This window comes from Ictidomys tridecemlineatus, chromosome 12 (assembly GCF_052094955.1).
Source record: "Ictidomys tridecemlineatus isolate mIctTri1 chromosome 12, mIctTri1.hap1, whole genome shotgun sequence".
NCBI lineage: Eukaryota > Metazoa > Chordata > Mammalia > Rodentia > Sciuridae > Ictidomys > Ictidomys tridecemlineatus.
The window spans coordinates 114,635,292-114,660,788 of record NC_135488.1 but is presented as its reverse complement, the minus strand read 5'-3'; the positions used below and the strand labels follow the sequence as shown (position 1 = coordinate 114,660,788).

The 25,497-nt window shown below is 40.3% G+C and overlaps 1 protein-coding gene across 5 annotated transcripts in view; it reads right to left on the bottom strand.

The window, feature by feature from the left end:
• The window catches only part of Adam17 (ADAM metallopeptidase domain 17), a 51,786-nt gene extending 37,053 nt beyond the window's left edge, over positions 1-14,733 (bottom strand). For 3 of the 5 annotated variants that reach the window (XM_078029692.1, XM_078029693.1, XM_021727769.3), the window contains exon 1: positions 2,552-2,685. Coding sequence is in view for 2 of the 5 variants with exons in the window: in XM_078029691.1 (XP_077885817.1) it covers positions 2,552-2,684; positions 14,405-14,501 (230 nt within the window). In the remaining 3 variants the exon portion in view is untranslated. Of the gene's footprint in view, positions 1-2,551; positions 2,686-14,404 lie in introns of those variants that run through there. The other 2 variants (XM_078029691.1, XM_078029690.1) reach the window with 2 other exon arrangements.
• Positions 14,734-25,497: the final 10,764 nt, after the last annotated feature.

Genomic DNA, 25,497 nt, shown 5'->3' with positions numbered 1-25,497 from the left:
AATAATGATACTCATTTTCTACCTTCACGTTTCATATATACAAAGACTTGAAGGATTATATAAACCACCACTAAGTCTTTTACTCTTCTTATTACTGATCCTAACTATGCCTTTTCAAACTCTACCCAGGTTTGCCATCTGTCTCTAATATCAGACACTTACAGAACTTTTAAAAAATAATGCACCAGAAACCATAGATCAGAGACTGATAAGACTTAATGGGTAAGATGGATCTGAACACTAGGCCCCAGGGTTCAGAAATAATCACATGTGTGAATAAGGAAAGACAATATAACCACCAAAATCCCTGAATGATAACTGAGAATCAATAGATCTGAATTTTAATTTTGATTCTGCAGCAGCATTAGCAATCTAAGCTACTATTTCAGAGAAAGTATAAAATACAGCACTGAAACAAGGAAAAAAAAAAAACTTGCCTAACGTAAGCAAGGCCCTAGGTTTGACCTCCAACACCACAAAAAAATTAATAGATAAAACAAATAAATACAATACTATATTGTTAGGGAATAATGACAGGAAAATCTGTATATACTCAATACAAACAAAATTTCTTTCTAAGAGTTTTGATCAATAGTTGGTTTAATCCATGCACACAGAATTCAGATATGGAAGACCAGCTATACCTACACATAACATGTGCACAAAAGATTCATGCGCCAAAAAACTACAATAAAAATTTTTAGAAGTTTACACAGGATGTATGGTCATGAAAATGTGAATATAATTTAAAAAAACTGAAAAACATTAAAATCTCTCTAGTATTTTTATATTTTGGAGTGCTGGGGATGGAAACCAGGCCTCTCACATGCTAGGCAAATGTTCCACCACTGAAATACATCCCAGCCTGTATGTTGTTTGTTTGTTTGTTTTTTGGTACTGGAGACTTAACCCAGGGAATATATACCACTGAGCTCCATATCCCCAACCCTTTTTATTTTGAGACAGAGTTTCACTAAGATGCTGAGACTGACCTTGAACTTGTGATCTTCCTGTCTCAGACTCCCAAGCTACTGGGATTTCAGACAAACACTACCATTCCCAGCCCCTAAGCAGGCACACATATTACTTTTCCTAGATTCCTTCAACAGATGAATGGATAAAGAAAATGTGGTACTTATACACAATGGAATATTATTCAGCCTTAAAGAATGAAAATTACAGGCAAATGGATATAATTAGAGAATATCTTGCTAAGTGAAATAAGCTAATCCCCCCAAAAAAACAAAAGCCAAATGTTTTCTCTGATAAGTGGAGGCTGTAAATAAATAAATAAGTGGAAGGGGGGGATAGGAGAGAATAAAGGAACTTTGGAGTAAGGAAGATGTGGGGTTGTGGGGATGGAAAAGACAGTAGAATAAGACAGACATTATTACCCTATATACATGCATAATTATACTACTGGAGTGACTCTGTACCATGTACAGCCAGAGAAATGAGAAGTTGTGCTCCATTTGTGTGCAATATGTGAAAATGCATCCTAGTGTAAAATTTTTTAAAAAATTAAAATTTAAAGAAGAATGGGATACAAGTCTATCCTATAAACAAACAATAATTCAGGCCAGTTACATTCTCCTAGTGTTTATTTTTTAATACTGGATAAAAAGTTTCTTTACAGACTCTAGAATGAGGTCTGCAATTACTGTACTGGTTTATATCTGCAAAACATGGGCTGGGGTTGTGGCTCAGTGGTAGAGGGCTTGCCTAGCACATGGGAGGCCCTGGGTTCAATCCTCAGCACCACATAAAAAATAAATGAATAAAATAAAGCTATGAAAATAAAAAGTTACCTCATTTTTTTAAAATGCTCATTTAAAAAATAAATAAATAAATCTGCAAAACAGCATGGATTAAAATTACTACCCAAATCAAGCACATCAATCAATTTATGGTTAAAATAAGAGGAGCTCAATTTTAGACCCAGTCCACCACTATGTGTGGGGTCCTAAACAAAACATTTTTCTCTCTCTCATGTCCTCACACATAAAGTAAAGATAATATTTAGTACCTGGTTGGTTGTGCTGAAAATGTAAAGTATTATAAGCATTCAATTTGTAAAAATCCCTAGCTAGGCGGGGTGGCACACACTTCTAATCCCAGCAGCTCAGGAGGCTGAGGCAGGAAGATCACAAGTTCAAAGCAGCCTCAGTAACTCAGCAAGGCCCTATACAACTAAGTGAGACCCTGCCTCAAAATAAAAAAATAAAAGGGACTGAGGATGTGGCTCAGTAGTTAAGTGCCCCTGGTATAATCCCTGGTACCCTCACAAAATAACCCCAATATCCCCCAAATAAAAATAAAAAATTAAAATTCCTTCTTAGAATCTCATAAACATTTCACCATCATTAATACCTTTACATCTCACTTTTTAAGAAAACACTCATCAGTATGAATTTCAGAATAGGAATCATGTATGACAGACTATAATCATATCAATTACAAATCTTTATGATGTGATTTTCCTAAGATTTCTGCTTTTGCCAAACCAAGCCCCTCACTGATCCAATATTATTTTATAAATAATTCAAATTACCTTTTCAAAGCTGAAAAAGTTAGTAATGTTTCCAAATGTGTTGAGGCTTGCAGATCCCTTTTCCTTATGGAGTGCTGCTGGATATTGGCAAGAGAGAGGATATCGTAGTCTGAGAGCAAAGAATCAAGCTTCTCTGAAAAAAGGGTAAAAAAGGTGATTAGCACCTGAACCTACCCATCGGTTATATTATCACTAAAATGAGAGTGCCAAATAATAAGCTCTTTCTGATGTAATAATTATGAAGCACCTAAATGCACTGCACAACCAATAGGGTATCTCTCCCCCACCCCCTCCACCCCATGCCTCCACATGCTAGGCAAGAGCTCTACCACTGAGCTACATCCCTAACCCCTGGAGTACTATAAGAAATCTAAACTAAATATGATGAAGATCTAAATTCTAGTTCTTAAGGGGCTGGGGATGTGGCTCAAGCGGTAGCACGATAGCCTGGCATGCATGCGGTCCAGGTTCGATCCTCAGCACCACATACAAACAAAGATGTTGTGTCCGCTGAAAACTAAAAAATTAAATACTAAAAAATTCTCTCAAAAAAAAAAATTCTAGTTCTTAAGACATAGAGGTTTTAGATGCTGCTAAGTTAAATAATAACTGAAGGAAGCAATCAGCCACATTCAGGATGCAGAATTCCAGAACAAATGACCCCAATTTCTTCAGAAAATAAATGGCTTTGGAAGAAAGGGAGGGGTAGAGACATAATAGATTTAAGAATACAGCAAGCAATCATAATATGTCAATACTTTTGGATTTTTGTGGAAAGACAATTGAGATAACTAGGGAATTCTTAATATAAACTGCATGTTAAGATACTAATTTGAGGGCTGGAGTTGTAGCTCAGTGACAGCACACTTGCCCACCATGCACAAACAAGGCCTGGGGTCAATCTCTAATATCACAAAAAAAAGGTTTTTTCTTAAGTTTTAAAAGACAGAATCATCCCCATAAACACATCCAATTATTTTATGTCAATAAAAAGTTAAAAAATCAAAACAGAATCAACCCAACAGTTTTCTCCTTCACCTAAATATCTTCAATCAGTATTCATTCATCAGTCAGTCATCCCCTGCTATGAGCCAGACACTAAGTCCAAAAGCTGAAACACAGCATTAACAGAGGTGTCCTTACCTAACAGCTCATTTTAAGGTGGGAGACCTAGATAGACAATGCACGCAAAAAATACGTCAATGTTGTGGGCACAAAAGCAAGATAAGAGAGAGAAGGAGTGAGTGGTAAGGCCAGTTTTCCTACCAGAGTGGTCAAAGGCAGAATAGTGCTTTGCCACTGTACAACACTATACAAACCTGAAGAAGGCTAAGGGCAGGCCCGCTGCTACCTGATGGAAGTCAATTTAATAAAAGTTTATCCAAGCTTCTAACTTAAAATTAGAATAAATAAAGTAGCAGCAATTTACACACCTTCTAGATACCACCCTTCGGGTTTTTGTTTGTTTGTTTGTTTAGTTGGTTTGGTACTAGAGACTGCACTCAAGGGCACTTTAAACTGAACTATATTTCTAGTCCTTTTTATTTTTGAGACAGGGTCTCGCTAAATTGCTGAGGCTGGTCTCCAACTTGAGATCCTCCTGACTCGGCCTCCCAAATTGCTGGGATTACCAGTATGCATCACCACAATTAGCTGAGACCAACCATCTTCTTTTTAACAAATTTTCCTTTTAAATTTAATCTAAAGGAAAGCTGTTTCAAAAGGGATTAATCACTTTTCTACCAATGGATAACTGTTGGTGATTCGACCTTGCTAATATTTTTTCTTAATATAAGAGATTAAACCCAAGGGTACTTTACAACTGAAACTACATCCCCATCCTTTTTAAAATTTTTTTGAGACAGATTCTCACTAAAGTGCTGGGGCTGGTCTTAGACCTGGTAAACCTCCTGCTCGGCCTCCCAAATTGCTGGGATTACAGATGGGTACCACTGTGCCTGGTGACCCTGCTAGTCATAATGCTCAGTGGCACCAACAGAAAATCTTCAACAGCTTACCATTTACTCATCAATATGTTTTGGGTTTTTTTTGTATGTTTGTTTTGTTTTTGTTTTTCTTTTTGACCGGGGATTGAACCCAGAGGCACTCTACCACTGAGCTACATCCCCCATCTGGTATTTATTTAGAGTCAGGGTCTCAATGAGTTGCTTAAGGCCTCGCTGAGCTGCTGAGGCTGGCTTTGAACTCATAATCCTCTTGCTTCAGCTTCCCAAGATTCTGGGATTACAGGTGTGTGCCACTGCACCTAGCTTTATCCACCAGTTTCTAAGTGTTCCCTATAATGCACCATGCTGGGTTTTTTAATGTAGTATCTCCACAAACATCCCTGAGATATTATCCACATTTTACAGATGAGAAACAGATGCAGAATAAGTGATTTATCTAATTTCATAAAGCTAATCTGACATAGAACTGGGTTTTGAACATTGGCCTGACTGGCTGAAATTCAAGTTTTATTGATATAATATTTCTGAAACTCCTCTAAAATCAGCAAGTTCTCCTAGAACTTTGTACTTTTCAGTATCCTACTTTAACACATGTCAACAAAACATGACCTCCCCTCCTTACTTATTTTTTTGTTTGTTTTTGTAGTATTGGGGATTGAACCCAGCACCACAAGCATTCAACCACTGAGCCACACCCCTAGCCCCCTCCCTCTGAATTCTGAAGTCTTTTGTTTATACCTTTCTTCTGGTACTTTATGGTTATGACATACTTATCTCACCACCAGACTATAAAATGGCCAAAAGGGAGCTTGTGTTTTATCCATCACAGCATATTTAACTCACAACACCCAGCATAGAACCTTACATCTATCCACACTCATGTCAACCAACTGCACCAATTCTCAGTGCTAGATGCTGATACACTCCTTCAGCCCTTCAACTTCCATGACACAGGTTGGTACATGAACTTAGTTTCATTCAAGATCATAATCACTCCTACTGATTTAGAAACTTAACTTCAGTATTGTAGTTTCATTGTTAATAACATGGGTCAATGGTTTTCAAAGTGTATGCATCATCTAGGAATGTGTTAGAAATGCAAATTTTCAAGCCTGCCCTTAGACCTCTCAGTCAGAAATTCTCAGGATGGAGTCCAGAAATCTGTTTAACAAACCTCTTAGGGGATTTTCATAAATTCAAGTCTGAAAACCATCATATAAGCAAGGCATGTTGACACCTGCCTGTAGCTCTAGCTACTTGGAAAGCTGAGGCAGAAAGATCATTTGAATCCAGAACTTTGAGGCCAGCCTGAATAACACAGTAAGAACTCTTTTAAAAATTTTCTACTTGTTTTAATTAGTTATACATGACAATAGAATGCATTTATGCATTTTGATATATCATACATAGATGAGATATAATTTCTCATTTTTGTGAGTGTACATGTTGCAGAATCATATTGGTCATGTAGTCATATATATATACAATACAATAATAGTTTCTGTTTCATTCTACTTCTTTCCTATCCCCACATCACCTCCCCTACCCTCCCATTACTTTCTTCTACCTAATTTAAGGTGACATTATTCTTCCCTAGTGCCTTCACCTTATTGTGAATTAGCATCCGAATATTAGAGAAAACATTTGGCCTTTGCTTTTGTGGGATTGGCTTATTTCGCTTAGCATGATATTCTCCAACTCCAACCATCTACTGGCAAATGTCATAATTTCACTTTTCTTTGAAGCTGAGTAATATTCCATTGAGTATATATACTATGTTTTCTTTATCCATTCATCTATTGAGGGACACCTAGGTTGATACCATAGTCCAGTCATTGTGAATTGAGCTGCTATAAACATTGATGTGGCTGCATCACAATAGAAGAACTCTCTTATTAAAAGAAAAAGAAAACCATTTAACTAAGTTAAAGTAAGGAACAGGTCAAAGTGAAGAAAAAAAACAACCTTTAAGCACAAGGATATTCACTACTCATCTTTGCATTATTTTTTTTTAAATACTTATTTTTTAGTTGTAGTTGGATACAATAACTTTATTTTATTTACTTTTTTCTTTTTAATGTGGTGCTGAGGATTGAACCCAGGGCCTCGCACAGCTAGGCGAGCGCTCTACAGCTGAGCCTCAACCCCAGCCCCAACATTATTTTTAATAACAAAAGAATCAAAGCAAATTAATAACTGGAAACAGCTGGATAAGTTCTAGAACTTCCAAATGACAGGGAAAAATCTGCAACCATTTAAATTGCTGTACACTACACCTTTTTTTTTTTTTTTTTTTGATATCAGGGATGGAAAGCAGGACCACTTAACAACTGAGCCACATCCCCAGCCCTTCTTATATTTTTAGAGACAGGGTCTCATTAAGTTGCTTAGGGCCTCCCAGAGTTGCTAAGGCTGGCTTTGAACTCCTGATCCTCCTGCCTCAGCCTCACAAGCAGCTAGGATTACAGGTGTGCACCACCATACCTGGCTACTACAACTTTTTAAGGTCTGAAAAATAAAAAATTTAAAAGAGCTGGGGGCAAGGTTGTGGCTCAGCAGTAGCGCACTTGCCTGGCATGTGAGGCACTGGGTTGGATTCTCAGCACCGCATATTAACATATAAAATAAAGGTCTATCAACAACTAAAAAAAAAAATTTTTTTAAAGGTGGGGTGCTGGGAATATGGCTCAATAGTGAAGGGGCTGGCCCCTAGGTTCAATCCCTAATACCAAAAGAAAACCCAAAAAACTTATGCTGTGTTAATGAAACAAAGAGAGATTTTAAAATACACTGTTCATATTGCATGATCTTAATTATTATAAAAACAGGCCTTAAAAAATGACAAGATAGTAACATCACCAGTATTTGAGTATATTTTCTATAATAAGCACTTTTTAAATGTAGCTTCCTAACATACTTTAAAATACTTAACAAGTATGTTTGCATTGCAATTTTTTCTCTTTTAATGAGTAGATAACCCAAATTGGATGTCCTGGAGCCATCACAAACCACCTAGTAAAAACAGATCTCTCTTTGGAGCCAAATTAGAGCTATATACTGCTCTTGAAATTGTCTTCTCACTAGCAAGTGAGAAGTGTGGAAAATGTGCCAGAGCGGAAAAAAACTGGAATCTGGGAATCAATAAGACGCTGAGCAAACCAAATGGAGATCACCAAAAGATTCCCAGGTTTCTGGTCTGGGTACCTAGGTGGATACAGTATAATTCATGGAAGGGTGGGGGCACTGGATGCTCTGGATACTCAATATTCTACTGCACTTCACTTTCAAAACTATAACCACTGGTAATCATAATTTTCTAGAGCTTTTTCAACAGAATTCAAACACTTCCTTCCCCAAAGATTCTCTTTTCTACATTTAAATCTCTTAATAAATGAGTATAAACCATCATTCTACTTACAACAAAGTTTATTACAGTTAGTCCTAAAAACTATGTTACCAAAATGATCTTTCTTTGCTCAGCATCTGGTCATGGACTCTTTAAAACTCTACAATTTTAATTGTAATTATCAGTAATTCTGCTGATTACTCTTTAAAATGAGAGCAGCTATTTCAACTTTCTACAAGTTGATCCAGCCATCACCCTAAATAACTGAGATTTTTCTCATTTCAGCCAACTACAAACACAAATTAGAAAATAAAAGACACAATTTAATTCAAAATTAATTAAATTAATTTATATATATATATATATATATATATATATATATATATATATATATATATAATAGAATTGTATTATTTAAGGTGTCCCCTATCTACTCCTCCCTTTCTCTGTCAAGAGCTACAGTTTATAGTTGTCCCCACTTGCCTTCCTGCCTAATGGTGCTTAGAGATACCGCACCCTTCTTTACTGTTTTTGTATCTTTTATCACCCCATCTTCACTTCTTTTTTTCTAAACCCATATTCTACACTTTTTTTCTCTTTTCCAACAGATTCCATTTATGCAGTTATTTAACAAATACTTATTAAAAACCTCCTATCTTTCAGGCACTACCAATATAACAGAAAAATATATTTCCAGTAGTTCATACTGGGGGAAGAGATCAAACAAAATTATAATAAAGTGTGTCATTTGCTGAGAGAGCAGTTATAGGAAGTTATAGGACACAACAGGGGCAGGGTTCCTGCCTGGTGAGCCAAGGATGCTTTCCTAGGGAAGCAGTATTAAAATCAAAAGGATAAGGTTGCCATCAAGAAAAGGGAAAGAAGGAAGAGTTTCTAAGTAGATGGCATAACATGCTGCAGTCCTCAGGAAACAGATAATCTATGACTTAAAGAAGTGAGAGCAATTCAATGAAGCTGTGGTGCACAACAGCACAGAAAGAAAAGATGAAGTGGCTGGGCTCAATGACACATTCCTGTAATCCCAGCAACCCAAGAAGCTGAGACAGAAGGATCCCAAATTCAAGGCCAGCAATGGCAATTCAGCCAGACCCTGTCTCAAAATAAAATTAATAAAGAAGAGCTGGCGATGCAGCTCAGTGGTAGAATGCTCGTAGGTTCTATCCCCAGTATCAAAAAAGAAAAAAAGATGATGAGGAGGAGGAGTGAGGCTTGAGAGGCAGACAGAAGTCAGGTTAAAGGATCATGGGACAAAATTCAGGATTTTGGACTGTGGACAAGGACAACAGCTGTTACTTAGAAATATCATTATAACCCCAGTGTGGAAAATGTGTCAAAGAGGAAGAAAACTAAAATCTGGGAAATCAGTGGTAAGATGCTGAGCAAACCAGGCGGAAATCACCAAAAGACTCCTAGGTTTCTGGCCTGGATACCTAGGTAGATATAGCATAATTCATGGGAGGAGGGGGTGGGAGGGACTGGATGATGAAAGACTCTAGAATGACATAATCAGTCTTGTTTCTTATATACAATTCTCAATTACACTGCCCACTTACATAAGACTTCCTTTGTATTAAGTCATCATACATTTGCAAATATGTTACTTGATAAGCCATACAGTGATTTTAAGTGGGAAGAAAGCAAAACTATGCTATAGTATGATTCTCAATACTGATATCAGCAGTAAAAAAACAGCTAATACTTTGCTCCTTCTAAATGCTCTAAAAGAAGAATAAAGACAAGGCAGGAGTGTTAAGCCTATGATAAACCCCCTATTAATATACATGTGGAGTAACCTACAAGAGATTTGATAAACCTTCAACTCCATCCTTTTCTTACACCTGAGTTGTTCTGTATCTGGGATAAGCTTTTATGGTCATTGATCATAGTACGATGACCTAAAGTATAGCCTAGTTTCTTTCTTTGAACTAAAAAGTTGATATTAAGTTAAAACTAATATTTAAACCTCAAAAGGGTATAAATTTTGCTTATATAAATATAAACAAAAATATATGTGTGCGTGTGTGTATATATATATATATATACATATATAGCTATACACATACACATACATATAGATAATTGTACCATGTATTTGAGAGCAATTTAAATAAATTGTCATAGAAGGAAACACTTGTGAACCTTAATGTTTTCTTTTTTTGCAGCAAACTGCATTTTCCTAGAATACAATCTCCAACTGTAATGAAGAACCCCTACAGTAGTACTCTGCTTACTCTCTAACTGCTCTACTGTATGAAATACAAAAAGTACCCCCCAAAATAACACCATCAGTATCATGCTTCTATTCTTGATGTCAGAAGTGGAAAAGGACTGCTATGAAGTATTTACAGTATCAGTGCAGAAGACAGGAGACCAGCTCTTTAGCACTCTCAAAAATACAGAGTAGGAGAGAAGCTGCCTGAACAGGTTGTAAAATAAACCCTAAGCATGGATGAATCCCTTCCTGAATCTAAGGGATAAGGAGAGAAGTGCTCTCTAGTAGGTCAGGAACTCCAGAACCTAGGAGCTAAACATGTAATTTTATGGATTTTTACCAGCAAAGGAGGATGGAGTTTCATCAGCCTCCAGTAATTAATCCCCATCAAGAGCTTTTGACCACTGGGCATAGTGGCACTCACTTGTAACCATGGTGGCTTGGGAGGCTAAGGCAAGAGTATACCAAGTTTAAGGGCAGCCTTGGCAATTCAGTGAGACTCTTATCTCAAAATAAAAAGGGATGGGAATGTAGTTCAGTGGTAGAGCACTTTTGGGTTCAATTCCCAGCAGGAATAAAATTTAAAAAGAGGGGAGAAAAGAAAAGCGGGGGAGGAGTATTGAGGTACCCAAATCCATGGCTAATTTAAGAACTAAGTTAAGAGATACAGTATATGAAAAGTCCTTCATTTCACTTCCCTACCCCAGTGAAACTTATCCCTGACCCTTCTTCCCTACCAACTTTTCTCAGGCTTTCTTCAAATTAACAGTTCCAGTTATATAAACTTAACATCTCTCACAAATAGAAACTGATGAAGGATCCAAAAAATCATACTTGGCCTTGCAGGACATATCTAGTATTCTGTGAAAGTCAAAAAAGATTTCTCCAGTTTCCCTATCACAGCTCTTTGCTCGACTCTTCATTTTATCCTAGTTTATCTCTTTGACTAGTACAAAATAGTTATATTAATTTCCCTCAGAGCAGTTAGGATCGTTAAGTGTTTAGGTTACAAAAGAATGCAGTTTATAAGCAAAATTAACACGAAAAGAGGAAGCCACATGTCAAAATACTGAGCAAAATGGTGCTGTTAATGAAATGAGTACTGTTATGTGGAGAATCACCAAGCCAATAACCTCAAGTTTCAAATATATGTTTCAAATACAAATGTTCATCCCTCATCTGTGACCTACATTTTTTCCTTCCACCCACTACATCCTCTTTCATTAAAAGTAACTCAAAGGGAAAACAATTTTGAAATCAAAGTGAGACTTATACACCCCTGCTGCAACTTTAGATATCATCATGACTAAGCTCATATGATTCATAACTTTCCTAAATTATGCAATTCATAACAGTTTGATTGAAATCATTTTTAGTGACCTATGGAGTACTCCAAAAGTCAGGCTTCTATTTATTATATGTATTACTGCTCTTCAGAAAAATGGCATAAGCTCCGGCTGGGGATGTGGCTCAAACGGTATTGCGCTCGCCTAGCATGCGTGAGGCCCGGGTTCAATCCTCAGCACCACATACCATCAAAGATGTTGTGTCTGCCGAAAACTAAAAAATAAATATTAAAAAATTCTCTCTTTAAAAAAAAAAAAAAAAGAAAGAAAAATGTTATAAGCTGGGCATGGAGGCAAACACCTGAAATCCTAGTAACTCAGAAGGCTGAAGCAGGAGTATTACCAAGTTCAAGGCCAGCCTTGGCAATTTAGCAAGACCCTGTCTCAAAATAAAAATCCCAGGGATATAGCTTTGTGGTAAGCCCCTAGGTTCAATTCCCAGTACCACAAAATAAATAAATAGATAGATTTTAGAAAAAAATCCTATATATACCTAATCAATATTTAGTACTACAGTATATAACATCTGCAGACAAAAGACTAATAAACAAAAAACCATGGTCTGAAACTACTTATCAGTCTTGACCAACTCAATCTTAATAATAAGATTGAGTTAAGGGTCGTGACTTTGTCCTTGGTGAGAGAAGTGTCTCTGCTTCCTAGGTGCCATGATCCCAGCTGTTTTCATCTGCCACAAAATTCCGCTATGATATTCTGCTTCACCTTGTTCCCCAAGGTATAGAGCTGGCTACCTATGGACTGAGACCTCCAAAACCATTAGCCCCCATATACACTTTTCTTCTTTAAAATTGTTTTTTTAGATTTTTGGTCACAGAAACGAAAAGCCAATCAAAACACATACTTAAAAACAGTGCTTCAAAACAAAAGGGGGAAAGTGCCATAAATAAAAGAAATTATACTTGGAGGGAAAAAAAAAAAAGATTTGAGTTAAGCAAAAAAAAGTGACATCCTGAACTGTCGAACATTCTGTGCTGTCCAACATACACAAAAGTCAATATTTCAAATGCCCACAAGGCATATATGTTCATCAATGTGTAAATCTAACAATTCCCTACAAGTTTCTAAGACCCATTTTTCGAACCTATTAAAAAAAAAATTAGACACAATCTCTAAAGTTCATAACAGTCTCTAATCCTAACAACCTTTTATTCTGTCATCAGAAGTGCCCTTATTTTTCCCTTCTCACCTACCTAACCTTAAAGTCTAGGCTCAACTATCACCTCCCCCATGAAGCCTTGCTTCCCTTCTTAGACTGCATTCAGTAGCCCCTTCATGATTATATTTGCCATAATGTGTCCAGCACTCTCCTCCACATTGTTTTAGAAGTGTCTGTTTAGATCTCTTTATGAGTCTCTATTCTGCTATGCTATAATCTGTTTTCCCTCCCCTCAGTACTGAGAAGCACTTCACTACTGAGTTACATCTCCAGCCCTTTTTATTTTGAGACAGGGTCTCACTAAGTTGCCCAAACTGGCCTTGAACTTGCAGTTTTCCTGCCTCAACTTCCCAGATATGTACCACCACACGGGGCTATGCCACAGTTTTTAAAGATGGATATACTCTGATCTTTGTATTTCTGATGTCATTCCTAATACTGCGCGGACAGTATGAGTGCTTCAAACATTTGATGAATAAATGGGTAAGTCTATGCAGTTTTCTGGCAGATGGTCTGCACTAATTAAAAAACCAGCTTGGTTAAAAAACCTATGATGTGCAAATGTTGCTGAGAATCAGTCTAGAAGTAATGCTTTTTCCTCTATATTGTATGCTTATTTTTTCTTCTGAGAACAAGAGAATGATAATAAAAAGTAAAAAGTTGTCAGACAGATGAATATAATTTTAATATCTTAAAACTCGTTTTTCCTTTTCATTAATTTATACTTAAAATTAAGCAGATCCTTACCCTGTCCATCCTGACCACCACACTTCAAAATTTTCCTTCAACTTTACTGACTTAGCACTTCCTAACTGGCTCCCTTGCGCCTTTTCTTAAACAGTCACTTCGTAATTCATTTCAAAATGAGACCACAAGGCAGTTATTTAGGTGAGAATACGCAACACCTTTAATCACCTTTAATACCCCTATCTGGGGATGGGATGTCAGTGCTGGAGGCTTGCCCAGCACATGTAAAGCCCCGAGTTCTATTCCCAGTACCAGAGGGAAAATGCCATCAGACAATTTCAATTTTTGTCCATTATATAAGAAAACATATACCATTTCACACTCTATTATTAATTAACGGACCGGTATTGCATTAACTTTTAAAACATAAAGGACCCTACCTAACACACAGTATAAGCTCACTTGCACCCATCATTAAAATCCAATATCTCCAGAAAATCTAATAGGGACCCTTTATTTTATAGGCTCAAAACTGATCAGATTGGTCATGCCTGCTCATTTCTTCTTAAATTAGGAAAGCATTCACGGCGGCAGCCTCCCAGTTGGTTTGGCAGGTCTTAGCTTCCGCCTACTCCCCAAGCGCTTTCAATAAACTACAACGTAAATAAGAACGTGCAGAGGATGAGGGCAAAACCCAACTCCAAAACCCAAATTCCGTCAGAAAATGCAAATGAACCCTCTGCAGTCGCCGCCTCCCGCGGCAGAGATTCCAGCCCGCGGTTGGAGGGCGGGAGGAACTCGGGAGCTCCGGGCCCCGCCCTCGGTAGCGGCGCGCAGCACTCCCGGGTTTTGCCCGGCAAGGCCACACCTCCCGACCCTCGCCGCCCTCGCAGCCCACTGCAGCGGGCCCCGTCCCCACAGGAGACCCACCGGGAGCCCGTCACCGCCACCCTCCCGGGAACGCAGCGCCACACCCCCTTCCCACCCTGGAAACCGGGGACGCGCCACCGTCGCCCGCACCCCGCCCCCGAACACCTGCCAGGGCCCGCTCCCCTCGCTTCCTCCGCGGCCGAGGCCGGCTTGTCCCCGGGTCTCACCGAGTCGCTGGCGGGAGCCGAAGCCTGGGTCGTCCGGAGGTCGCGGCGCCAACACGAAAGGAACCAGGCTGGTCAGAAAGAGGAGACGCTGCCTCATGTTCCCGGCCCGGCTGCCGGCTTCACCACTCTCGGCCGCCGCTCCACGACTCTCGGCCGACGGGGGCTCGGGAAACTGCTCACATTGGGGAAGGGATCCACCCGGCCCGGCCCCTCAGACCTCCTTCCCCTCCCGCGCCGCCTACCGGGAGAACTCTAGAGCCAGGAGCGAGGCCCCCGGAAGTGCAGGCGGCGCTCCGAGCGCCGGCTCTGCCTGCTTCCGGCAGCCGCCGACCCCTGCACCACCCACAGCCGGAAGCCGGCGCCGCGCGGCATGCCGGGAGCCCCGGCTCGCCCCGCCCCGCTCGGACGCGCCGGCCTCTTAGCCCACCGGCCGCCTTCTTTCCCTGCTCGCGGCCTGCGTCTGCGTCTGGTCGGAGCTCGACCGGCGCTTGCCTGGCCTCGGCCCGCGATGCCCTGACTCGACCCAGCCTCGTGTCCGAGCGACAGCGGAGAAGGAAGGCAGAATTTCGCGAGCACGCCCTGAGGCGCGTGCGGACGCCGCCTTCTCCGTGCTGCCCACGTGCAGTTAGGGTTCCTGTCAGTCCTTCGGGTAAAGGAGCTGTGAAGTCCATCGGAGGCCGACAGGACGCAGCTGGCTGGACCCCGCAGGCTCTGCGCGCGTGCTCGGGTGGGAGGCGGAGGCCTGAGGCCAGCCGCAGTGCCCTAGGGACCAAGGCCATTGACCACCAGCCCACTCTTTGATGCCGGTGCCTCCGCGCCGCTGCTGTCACACAAAAAAAAGGGCTTGGGGACCATAATGAGTGCGGTGCGCTTTTGCTCAGGCAAGGGTCTACAGCATTTTCAGGAGATAGAATCTGACTCCTTACCTGTGACTCCAGGAATCAGAATCCATCCACAAAGTTTGTATAGTTCAGTCCTCTACTTGATACATTCAGCTTGGACGGGCAGTTTGCAATCCTTTGCAGAATTTTACCTCTCTGAATCAGAGTTTAGTGTTTATGTAGCTGAATAAAGCATTCTAAAAAGGTTGGATATAAATTTTTGCTTTATTGAAGTACTGGTGATCAAATCCAGTGCTTTGCACATACTAGGCAAGTACTGTACCACTGAGTAAAACCCCCAGCCTTATTTTATTTTGAGATGATGTCGGCCTAAATAGCCCAAGCTGGCCTTCAACTTGTGATTCTCTTTCCTCTGTCTCCCTAGAAGCTGGGACTACAAAGTTTGTGCTACAGTCCTGGGGCTAATTATTGTTTTACTTTGACTAAAGTTTATCCAAATAGGGCCAAACTTTTTCCACCTGCAAAGAGTGGGCTGGGGGTGAATCCCTGCAATCCTAGCAACTCTGGAGACTGAGGTAGGAGGGTCTTGAGTACTAGGCCAGCATGGGAAATTTAGCGAATCCCCATTTAAAAATAAAAAGACAAAAGGGTTGAGATGTAGCTCGGTACATCACCCTGTGTTCCCAGTATACAGAGTGGGGATAAAACCTAATTCATCTTCTCATAATCAGAAGCCCCAGATTTTCAGGAGCAATCTGAATTTCAGGTACTCTTTCCCATTCACAAACCAGGACCCAAATTGTGATTCCAGTTTGAAGCTCATCTTTATCAATGGTTTTGGCCTTTAAGATGAAAGAACCACATGAGGGAGTTCAAGACTGGGGTTGTGGCTCAGTGGAAGAGCATTTGCCTAGCATGTGTGAGGTGCTTGGTTTGATCCTCAGTACTACATATAAGTAAATAAAGTTATTGTGTCCATCTACAAGTAAAAAAAAAAAAAAATGACCTAGAGAAACATGTTAAGAAGGACATACTATAAAGACGGAGTTGGGCAGGGGATGTGGCTCAAGCGGTAGTGCGCTCGCCTGGCATGCGTGCGGCCCGGGTTCGATCCTCAGCACCACATACCAACAAAGATGTTGTGTCCGCCGAGAACTAAAAAATAAATATGAAAAATTCTCTCTCTCTCCCTTCTCTCTCACTCTCTCTTTAAAAAAAAAAAAAAAAAAAAAAAAAAAAAAAAGACGGAGTTAACTGGCAGTCTAAGTCACTGGTTTTCAAACATTCTTTTATTATGAAAAGAATTTTTTTTTTTTAATATGTGCCCACAGACTGGGGATATAGTTCAGTGGTAAAGGGCTTGCCTAGGATGCACAGGCTTAGGTAAATCCAATTAAAAAAATACCCCTTAGATAGATTTTTTTAATTTTGTCACCATAAGTGTAAGTTGTTGCAAAACATGTATTTTCCAGCATAATGTAAATACACTTAATTAAATGGTTACATCATTTTTTAACATTTTTCCAACAGAATATAAATACCTCAGAGATTCCATAACTTATGTGACAGTCTCCAGGATAACCAGCCTTTGTATAGTCAGTCCCCTTCCACCCTAGAGCACAGTTGGTCTGTGTGACCCATAGGTCACACGCATAGCAGAATGACATCTCACTTCCAAGATTAGGTTATAAGACTTTGCCTTCCATGTCAGGTGTCCTCTGGCTTGACTTGTTTTTTCAGATTACACAGACTGGAGAAGCCAACTTTCATGTCATGAGAAACTTGTGGAGAGGCTGATAAGAACAGAAGACCATGAGTTTGGAAGAAATTCTCTAGCTCCAGGCAAGTGTTGAGATCACAATAGCCCCCAAACCCAAAGCCTGACCCTGAGAAACTGTAGGAGATAATAAAATGTTTGTTGTTTTAAACTCTTAAATTAGGGCTAATTTCTTACACAGCCATTGTCATCTGTATAAAAAAAAATCCATAAACACATCATCTAGATCCTAGGTTCATCTTCACATCTGTAATGATTGTGTGTGTGTGGTGCTTGGGGTCCAACCAAGGGCCTCATACATGCTAGGGAAGCTCTTACAACTTAGCCCTGAAGGAAGTTTTGTAAAAATAATGATAAATGCATATTAATTGTACAAATTAATGGGTTTCAATGAGTCATTTCCATAGGTGCATGTACTGTGTGCTTTGTTCATATCTATCCTCCCTTCTAACTAAACCCCCAGCCCCCCACCCCCACTTCCTCTTCCCTGAAAAGTCCCTCTTCTATTTTCACGTCATATTTTTTATTTTATTGTTTCCACATAAGAAAATACACAGACAATACTTGTCCTCCTGTGTCTGTCTGACTTCAGTTAACAAGATATTCCCCCATTTCATCAATTTTCCTATAAAGGGCATGATTTCATTCTTTATGGCTGAATAATACTCCATTGTGTTTATATGCACTTTTTTCTTTTTTGGTACTGGGGATTGGATCCAGGGATGCTTAACCTCTCCCAGCCCTTACTATTTTTCTGACTAAGTTGCTTAAAGTCTTGCTAAGAGGTTGAGGCTGACCTCCTGCCTCAGCCTCCTGATTATCTGGGATTACAGGCGTGCACCACCACGTCTGGCTAGGACTGACTGCATTTAAGGGGTCTTATTTGGTGAATCTGTCCCATGAATATAAAATAACTGGTTAACAATTTTGAATGATTTGCACTTTGCTTTTTGGCAAATTTCAGTTTATTCTTGTTTAAAGGAGAACGATACAATCCACAAGTAATGTGCAACTGTCACCTTACCTCAGCCATTTAACCTCTAACCTTTTGCCAACTGTGTGTATAGTCAGGTAACTGTGTGTCTGGCCTCCTTCCCCTTCTCTTCCTGTCCTGCCCACTGTCAGAGAGCCTCTCCTATGTCATAAGCTGAGACACTGGGGATCCACAAGAAAAGCAGCAAAATCCTAGGCAAGAAGGCTCTGAACAAAAAAAGTGTCAGGATCTTAGGGAGGTAGCTTTTATATCTTTGACATGGCTCAGAAATTTTCCAGAGATGTTGATTTAGAAGGAGAGAGGAGATGTTCCGCCCACATCAGTACTCAACGAGCTTATTAAACAAGGAAACAAATTTAGATTAGACTGGTGTTGGCAAGTCCATTCGTCTTATGCAAGAGTAGATCATTTACTGCTAAATTGGCTTAAGGAAAAGAGGGGATCAGAGGTGAAATATCTGGTGTGCAGACTCCCTTGTTCAATGGGGCAAGGTGGGGCACTGTAGCTAATGTGAAAGATGTCCCCCAAGCTATGCAGGTTACAAGCTATATGGCATCCCTATAGGAAGCCAAAAAGTCAGGGTCAAGAATCCTGACCAGGGCTGGGGATGTGGCTCAAGCGGTAGTGCGCTCGCCTGGCATGCGTGCGGCCCGGGTTCGATCCTCAGCACCACATACAAAGATGTTGTGTCCGCTGGAAAAAAAAAACAACTAAACAATAAATATTAAAATTCTCTCTCTCTCTCTCTCTAAAAAAATAAATAAATAAAATTAAAAAAAAAAAAAAAAGAATCCTGACCAATGAGACCTGCTTATTAAAATATTTTAGAATTTAGACTGTAGAAAAAAAAAATCACTCGTGTCCATGCTTCTGAGACTATGCATGTATCCCAAGGAGAATCACCCATCCAGTTGTGCCTCTCTGCTCTTGTATGGTTTAGGAGTCCCCTAATTCTTTCTTTTTAATTTATTTTTCTTTCGTGTGTGTGTGTGTGTGTGTGTGTGTGTGTGTGTGTGTGTGTGTTACCAGGGGTAGTCTAACACTGAGCCTCCTGAGTTGCTAGGGTTACAAGATGTGTGCCACCAAACCTGGCTTAGAATTTCTTCCCCTCCACTCCTTTTCTTTTTTGGCAGTACTGCAAATTGAATCCAGACCCTTGAACATGCTAGGTACTAGGGATTGGATCCAGGGGTGCTTAACCACTGAGCTACATCTCCCAGCCCTTACTATTTTTCTGACTAAGTTGTAGATATATCCCCAGCCTAAAGGTGTGAATTTGAAATATACAAAGGAATGTAGTTGTCTTCAAGTTTAGTGATGTTTTCAAGTCCCTGTGTTTAGGGTTTACTTACTTTTTTTTTATTAATGCCATGTTTGGCTGTAGCACTTCTATATCTAAAAGAAATCTTTTGCAGTCTTAATGCATAAAATAAGGCAAAACAGAGTTACTCTGTTTGAAGTACTTTTGGATCATCTTGTAAAATTATTTCTTCTTCCTGGAGTTCCTATTTTCCCAAAGTACATGTGTTTGTGGCAGGGATGACAAGCCAGAACTCCTGACCTCCAGTCCAGGGAACCTTTGCCTAAACTACCACATCTCTGCAGACAACTCCTGAAAATGTATCTTAGAGGAAACAGAGTAGCTTTTGACTGCCTTCTGACCAATGAGTGTATATCCAACAGTTGGTGGTAACAGGATCATCCAGCCCAAATACTAAAAATTAACAGCTGGGAGGCCAGCTATTCACTAATTGCTACCTCTAATGCCTCAATTAGAGGTATTCAAGTTGAGCATTTAATGTAAAATTCAAATGAATGAGACATCTATTTTGGGAGAGATAAGAGGTAGAGAAATAATTGCCCTTGAGATTTTTCTTAAGAGAAAAGCAGGGTAACTTAACTTGGGTGTGTAATCTCCTCTCATTTTAACCATGAAGGACAGGAAAAAATTATTTGTACCAATTTCTACCTAACAAGTAATATATGGCCAGGCATGGTGGTGCATGTTTGAAATCCCAGCAACCTGGGAGGCTGAAACAAGAGGATGACAAGTTTGAGAAACTTAGTGAGACACTGTCTCAAAACAAAGCATAAAAAGGGTTGGGAATGTGGCTCAATGGTAGAACCCCTCTGGATTCAATCCCTAACAAAAAAAAAAAAAAAAAGGAAAAGAAAAAGTAATATGTTCTACCAAAACCATGAGGCATCTTCTTCACTTTGAACTGGACACATTAGCAATAGTTTTCTTTAGCTTTAAGGAAGCTGCTCATTCTGTCTGGGCAGCAGGAAGGATGTCAGAGAAGAAGACTGAAAAGTCAAGGGCAGGACAAATCTTCCAAATTCTTTATCAGTTAAGCTTTTTAGTTGAAAACAAGAGGTACCACTGAGGCTAAGAAAAGGAATTTATTGGCTGTCAAGTAGTTAACCTAATTGATGAGAAGTCTGAAAAGCCAGATGCAGAAAACAAGAATAAAGAAAAATGTTCACCCAGAACTTCATGCATGCTAGGCAAGCATTCTAAGCAAGTGATCTACCACTGAGCTATATCCCCAGCACTTTTTATTTTGAGATAGGTCTAAGTTGTTGAGGGTCTTGATAAATTGCTGAGGTTGACCTCGAACTTGTGACCTTCCTACCTCAGCCTCTCAAGTTGCTGGGATCACAGATATGTGTCACTGCACCTTGCAAATCAATGGAAATGGACAGTGTGACTCAGCCAAAACCATGCCAAGCAAATGAAAGGACATCACCACCTGCATTGCTGCTATGGAACATGACTTTCAAGTCACCATTGGACCATCTAGGCCACCAAGAACAAATTCCTAAACATTTCTGCAGGATTTTGCATCATGAGTTAGTCATCTCAGCCCAGGTCACAAGCCTGTCTTCAAGCAGCCAACCAAGAGGAATCTGGCTCCCTCTCCTACCAAGACCCATACAGTGAGGCATAGTGGGTTTTCAGATGCTGATGGGCAATTATGATCATGACAGTACAGTCTATTCTACCTAGAGGTCTCAAAATGGGGAAAACCAGAAATAACTTGAATAGCACAATAGGGAACAAATTATGAAGTAATATCCTGCTCTAATGAATTCCTCCAACTAATGCCAGAGAGGGTAACTTCTGACCTAATGACAACAGAGACTAGGTCAGAAAGTAAGAACACTCAGGCAATGCTCTCATTAGTCGGGGGTGGGAGGGATGTTATCTGAAGGAGGAAGAGAGAAACAGAGGAAGGAAGAGGGAAAAGGACAGGGAGAGAGAGAGAGAAACAGGAAAAGGGGAAAGTGAGGGAGATCATGCTACTCCTAGAATAAAGGAAGAGTAAGTCTTTTTTTTCATGGTACCAGGGATAGAAGCCAGGGGGACTCAATCATGGGCCAAACCCCCAGCTCTTATATTTTATTTTGATATTGGGTCCCCTTAAGTTGCTTACAGCCTCCCTAAATTGCTGAAGCTGGCCTTGAACTCCTGATCTTCCAGCCTCAGTCTCCTGAGCCACTGGGATTACAGGCATGCACTGGACAAGGACTAAGTCTTTCAACAGGTTGCTGGGGTAGGCTAGGGAGAAGTCTTATGACTTGAGGGGGCCATCTGGTTCCTATGAGATGATTCTCCTGCTTAGAAGAAGAATGGGTAATTGTTCCTGCTTGAGAAGGAGGGCAATGTCATCCTGGGGTGATCTGCTGGCAGGCTTCAGTTGTTTCTGGAAGGGTAGGACAATGACTGAAGACTTCTAGGCATCATTCATGGGGTCTGGAACAGGACATTGTAAAATCTGGCAATTGAGTGTCCCTGCAAATGTTGAAAATAGCTTAGTTATTCTTATCTTGGTGTGCTCAGTCTTGAAAGGGAAAGGTTAGGTAAATTTAGGGCTAACAAACCTTGTATGACCAGTTTAAAGATAAACATTCCTTAAATTAATACGTCTATATGCAGAAATGAGCAAGAATCTGACCCAAAGTTTAAGACAAATGAGACAGATCCAAAATGGAGAAGGCAATGCCAGTTTTGATCCTTCTTCAGTTGCCTCTTGGGCATCAGCAGGCCTGTGAGGAGTTGGTGTTTTTTCTAGCAAAAGAAGCTTAATCCCTGTTACAATCCAGGGCTTGAACTTGTCTAGTGTTCGTGGTACTTTTAATGGGAAATAGGCAATGGGTTAAAGCACTGAGAGTGCATCTATACCCTCGAACCCTGCACTTGTCCCTGTCTCACAATCATCTCCCCAAAATCTAATTTTACAAAACCATCCCATCACTAAGAGAGACTAATGTCAAGATGAAATCTCATAAGAATCAATTTCTTGGGCATTTTTTTTCCACACAGGGAATTGTACAAATCTAGCTATCTTTGACTGAAGTTTCCTTATCAACTACATCAAGACAGATGAGCTTGTAAGTCCAACAGCACTGGATCCTTCCAGGGCACTCCCAGATCTGCATCCAGAACTAAAAAGGACTTAAATGAGCAGCTACTCAAGAAGGGGCCAGGGAGCCAAACCTCCCTGCCAGCTTGCTGTGCATAAGCTAAAACAACCTGCCGGGTAGAGTATTTTTATTGCCTTAACAATTTGAAGAGAGAAGTATCTAAAGAAACTCGGCTATCTACAAAGGTTAGAATGAGAAAATATCTCTTTTGTCTTTTTGAAAAATTTCCTCCCCCCCCCGCCCCGGTCATTTTTAGCAATGTGCTTTTATTTGGCACCTTATATATACAAGACTCTTAGGTCAGCCACTTTGAAGAAGCATCTTATAGCTCAAGATATTATTCAGTTAAGCAAATACAATTACTAAACATATATCATGTTACATGCCAAGACATTGAGCAAGAAGTCACAGTCTTCATCCTTAAAAAACTCTTCACTACTGTGGGACAGAGGGACAGACTTGAAATCTTTCACATTATCACTGATAGCTACAATGGTGGGTGTGGAAGAAGCCTGGAAGCAAAATGGCACTGGGGTGTGGCTCCATGCTGGGGCGCTTGACGAGGACCTGGGCTCAACTCCCAGTACCACAAAAAAAGGGGGGGGCCAGAGCGTGATTATCTGTGAGGGCAACAGAGATGAGTTTCTGCAAGGAGGGAGGCGGGAGTGTCCCAGATGGGTCAGCATCCTTCTCTCAGCCACTAGTCCTATAGTAGTTTTCTTGCCTCTAGTGAGTTTCCTCCAGGCATCCAAATGAGTTTTTCACACTCTGGTTAGATTCCTTTCCTGGCTTTGCCTCATTCACGAGGTACATTTCCAGATGTTTTGCCTGCCAACAGGACTCTCCACAACAACTTGCTCTGCCCCCATAATCCCCTCCCCCTCCTCACACAACATTCAACAGCTAGTCATTCCCTCTCCATGCCTTTATTTGAAAATTCTCCTTCCTGCTCACTTCTTTGAGCAAATTTTACTTCCCTTTTAACACTCACCTCAAGCAACATTTCCAGGAAACCCTCATGAGTCTGACTGCCCTGGGCTGTGTGGCTCTCCTCTGTGTGCTATAATACTCTTTTTACTTCTATGCTTTCTCTTCTTTTTTTTTTCTTTTTTTTTTTTAATATTTATTCTTAAGTTTTAGGTGAACACAACATTTGTATTTTACATTTATGTGGTGCTGAGGATTGAACCCAGTGCCTCGTGCATGCTAGGCAAGCACTCTACCACTGAGCCACAATCCCAGGCCCTATGCTTTCTCTTCTCTCAGGACATTAAATTATCTGGTGACTAGATGGCTTGCATCTTGGTGGCAATACTGAATATAAGTATGACCAGCTAGCATAATGCTAAATGTTCTTTAAGGAAACAAAACTTTGAAGGATAAATTGGGAATGTGCTAGGCAGAAAGAGAAGGTAAGGTCAGCGTAGACATTTATCAAGGCATGCAGCATGACCTGGTGTGCTATAGTATGAAACAATAGTGTAGTGCAATCCACAAAGACTTCTTAGCAGAAAAGCTGACCTGGAATCTAATAAAGCACCTCAAGCTAACTTACAGGAGGCCTGGGGGAGAGAAGAACTATCTAACCAAAACCAGGAGGAAGCCAGATTCCTTCTAAAGGAATCTGGCTTCTGCCACAACACAATGCCCCACCCAAAGAAAGAGCAAGATGCTCCAACACAAGTAAAAACAACCTGTGCTTGAATCCTGATTCTAAACCATTAAAAATGTATATGAGGGCTGGAGATGTGGCTCAAGTGGTAGTGCGCTTGCCTGGCATGCGTGCGGCCCAGGTTCGATCCTCAGCACCACATACAAACAAAGAGTTGTGTCCACCGAAAAATCTAAAAAATAAATAAAATTTTCTCTCTCTCTCTCTTTAAAAAAAAAAAAATGTATGTGAGCCAGGCATGTAGTAATCCCTGTGGTATGGGAGGCTGAGGCAGGAGGATCATAAGTTCAAGGCCAGTCTCAGCAATTTAGTGAGGCCCTAAGCAACTTAGGTAGGCTCTATCTCAAAAATACAAAGGGCTGGGAATGTGGCTCACTGGTAAAGTGCTCTAGGTTCAATTCCCAGTGCCAAAAAAAGTATAACTTCAGGGAACTCTCCTTATTAGCAGGTGATTTAAAAAAAAATACTATAATATTTGGGTTACCCTAGTTCTTCCCACATTTCTCTAGGCTACTCTTTTTCTGTTCCTAAACTCTGACATTTCTCTATATATATTGCACTTTCATTTGCTGGGTGAATCTTAGTTGTTATTGTGTCACAGGCACTGTTTCTGTATGTAGTTATTTTATGTATTTATTCTTTTCCCCAGACTATATATTTGAGAAGGCCAGCTCTCTGTCTTCAAATCCTTCCTTACCAGACAGGATTTGAAGTATCCTAGGTGGCCAATAAAGACTTGAATGTTGCTTCTCTTTTTTTAAAGAACTTGAACTTCAGACCCTCTGTCACCCTATAAGAAGCACTTGTATTTTGGCCTCAAATAGTTTTCAGCTGATCTTTTCCCATAGCCCTGAACCTTTTCTTTCTTGTGTGGTGCTGGGAATTGAACCCAGGGCCTTGTGTATGCAAGGCAAGCTCTCTACCAACTGAGCTACATCTCCAGCCCACCCTGAACCTTTTAAAAGCAAACAAAACATGTCAACACAATACAAAAACACCTAAATATTATTTCTTTCATCTCTTAAAAAAATGGAGGTTTGTTTCTATTTTATGTTGCCTTATATCAGCAATTTAGAAACCAGAGAGACCGGTGAATAGGAATAGAGAGTGAATCCAATTCTCTAACTTGCAATAGCACTACTGTGCCCCTTGTTTGACTCACATGACCTTCAAAGCTATTAGCCTGCATGATGTCCGAACTGTGGCTCTGGGCCTCCTGCCTATTGTTGGGATACATGCCTACTCCCCACCTCAAACTTTAGGCCAATCTCAACACTTATCTTGAATTAATACTGAACACAGAACTCTGACCACATATCAATGGATATGGACCAGCTAGATCCTCAGCCATCATTCCAAAGACCTTAAGAATTGATTCTT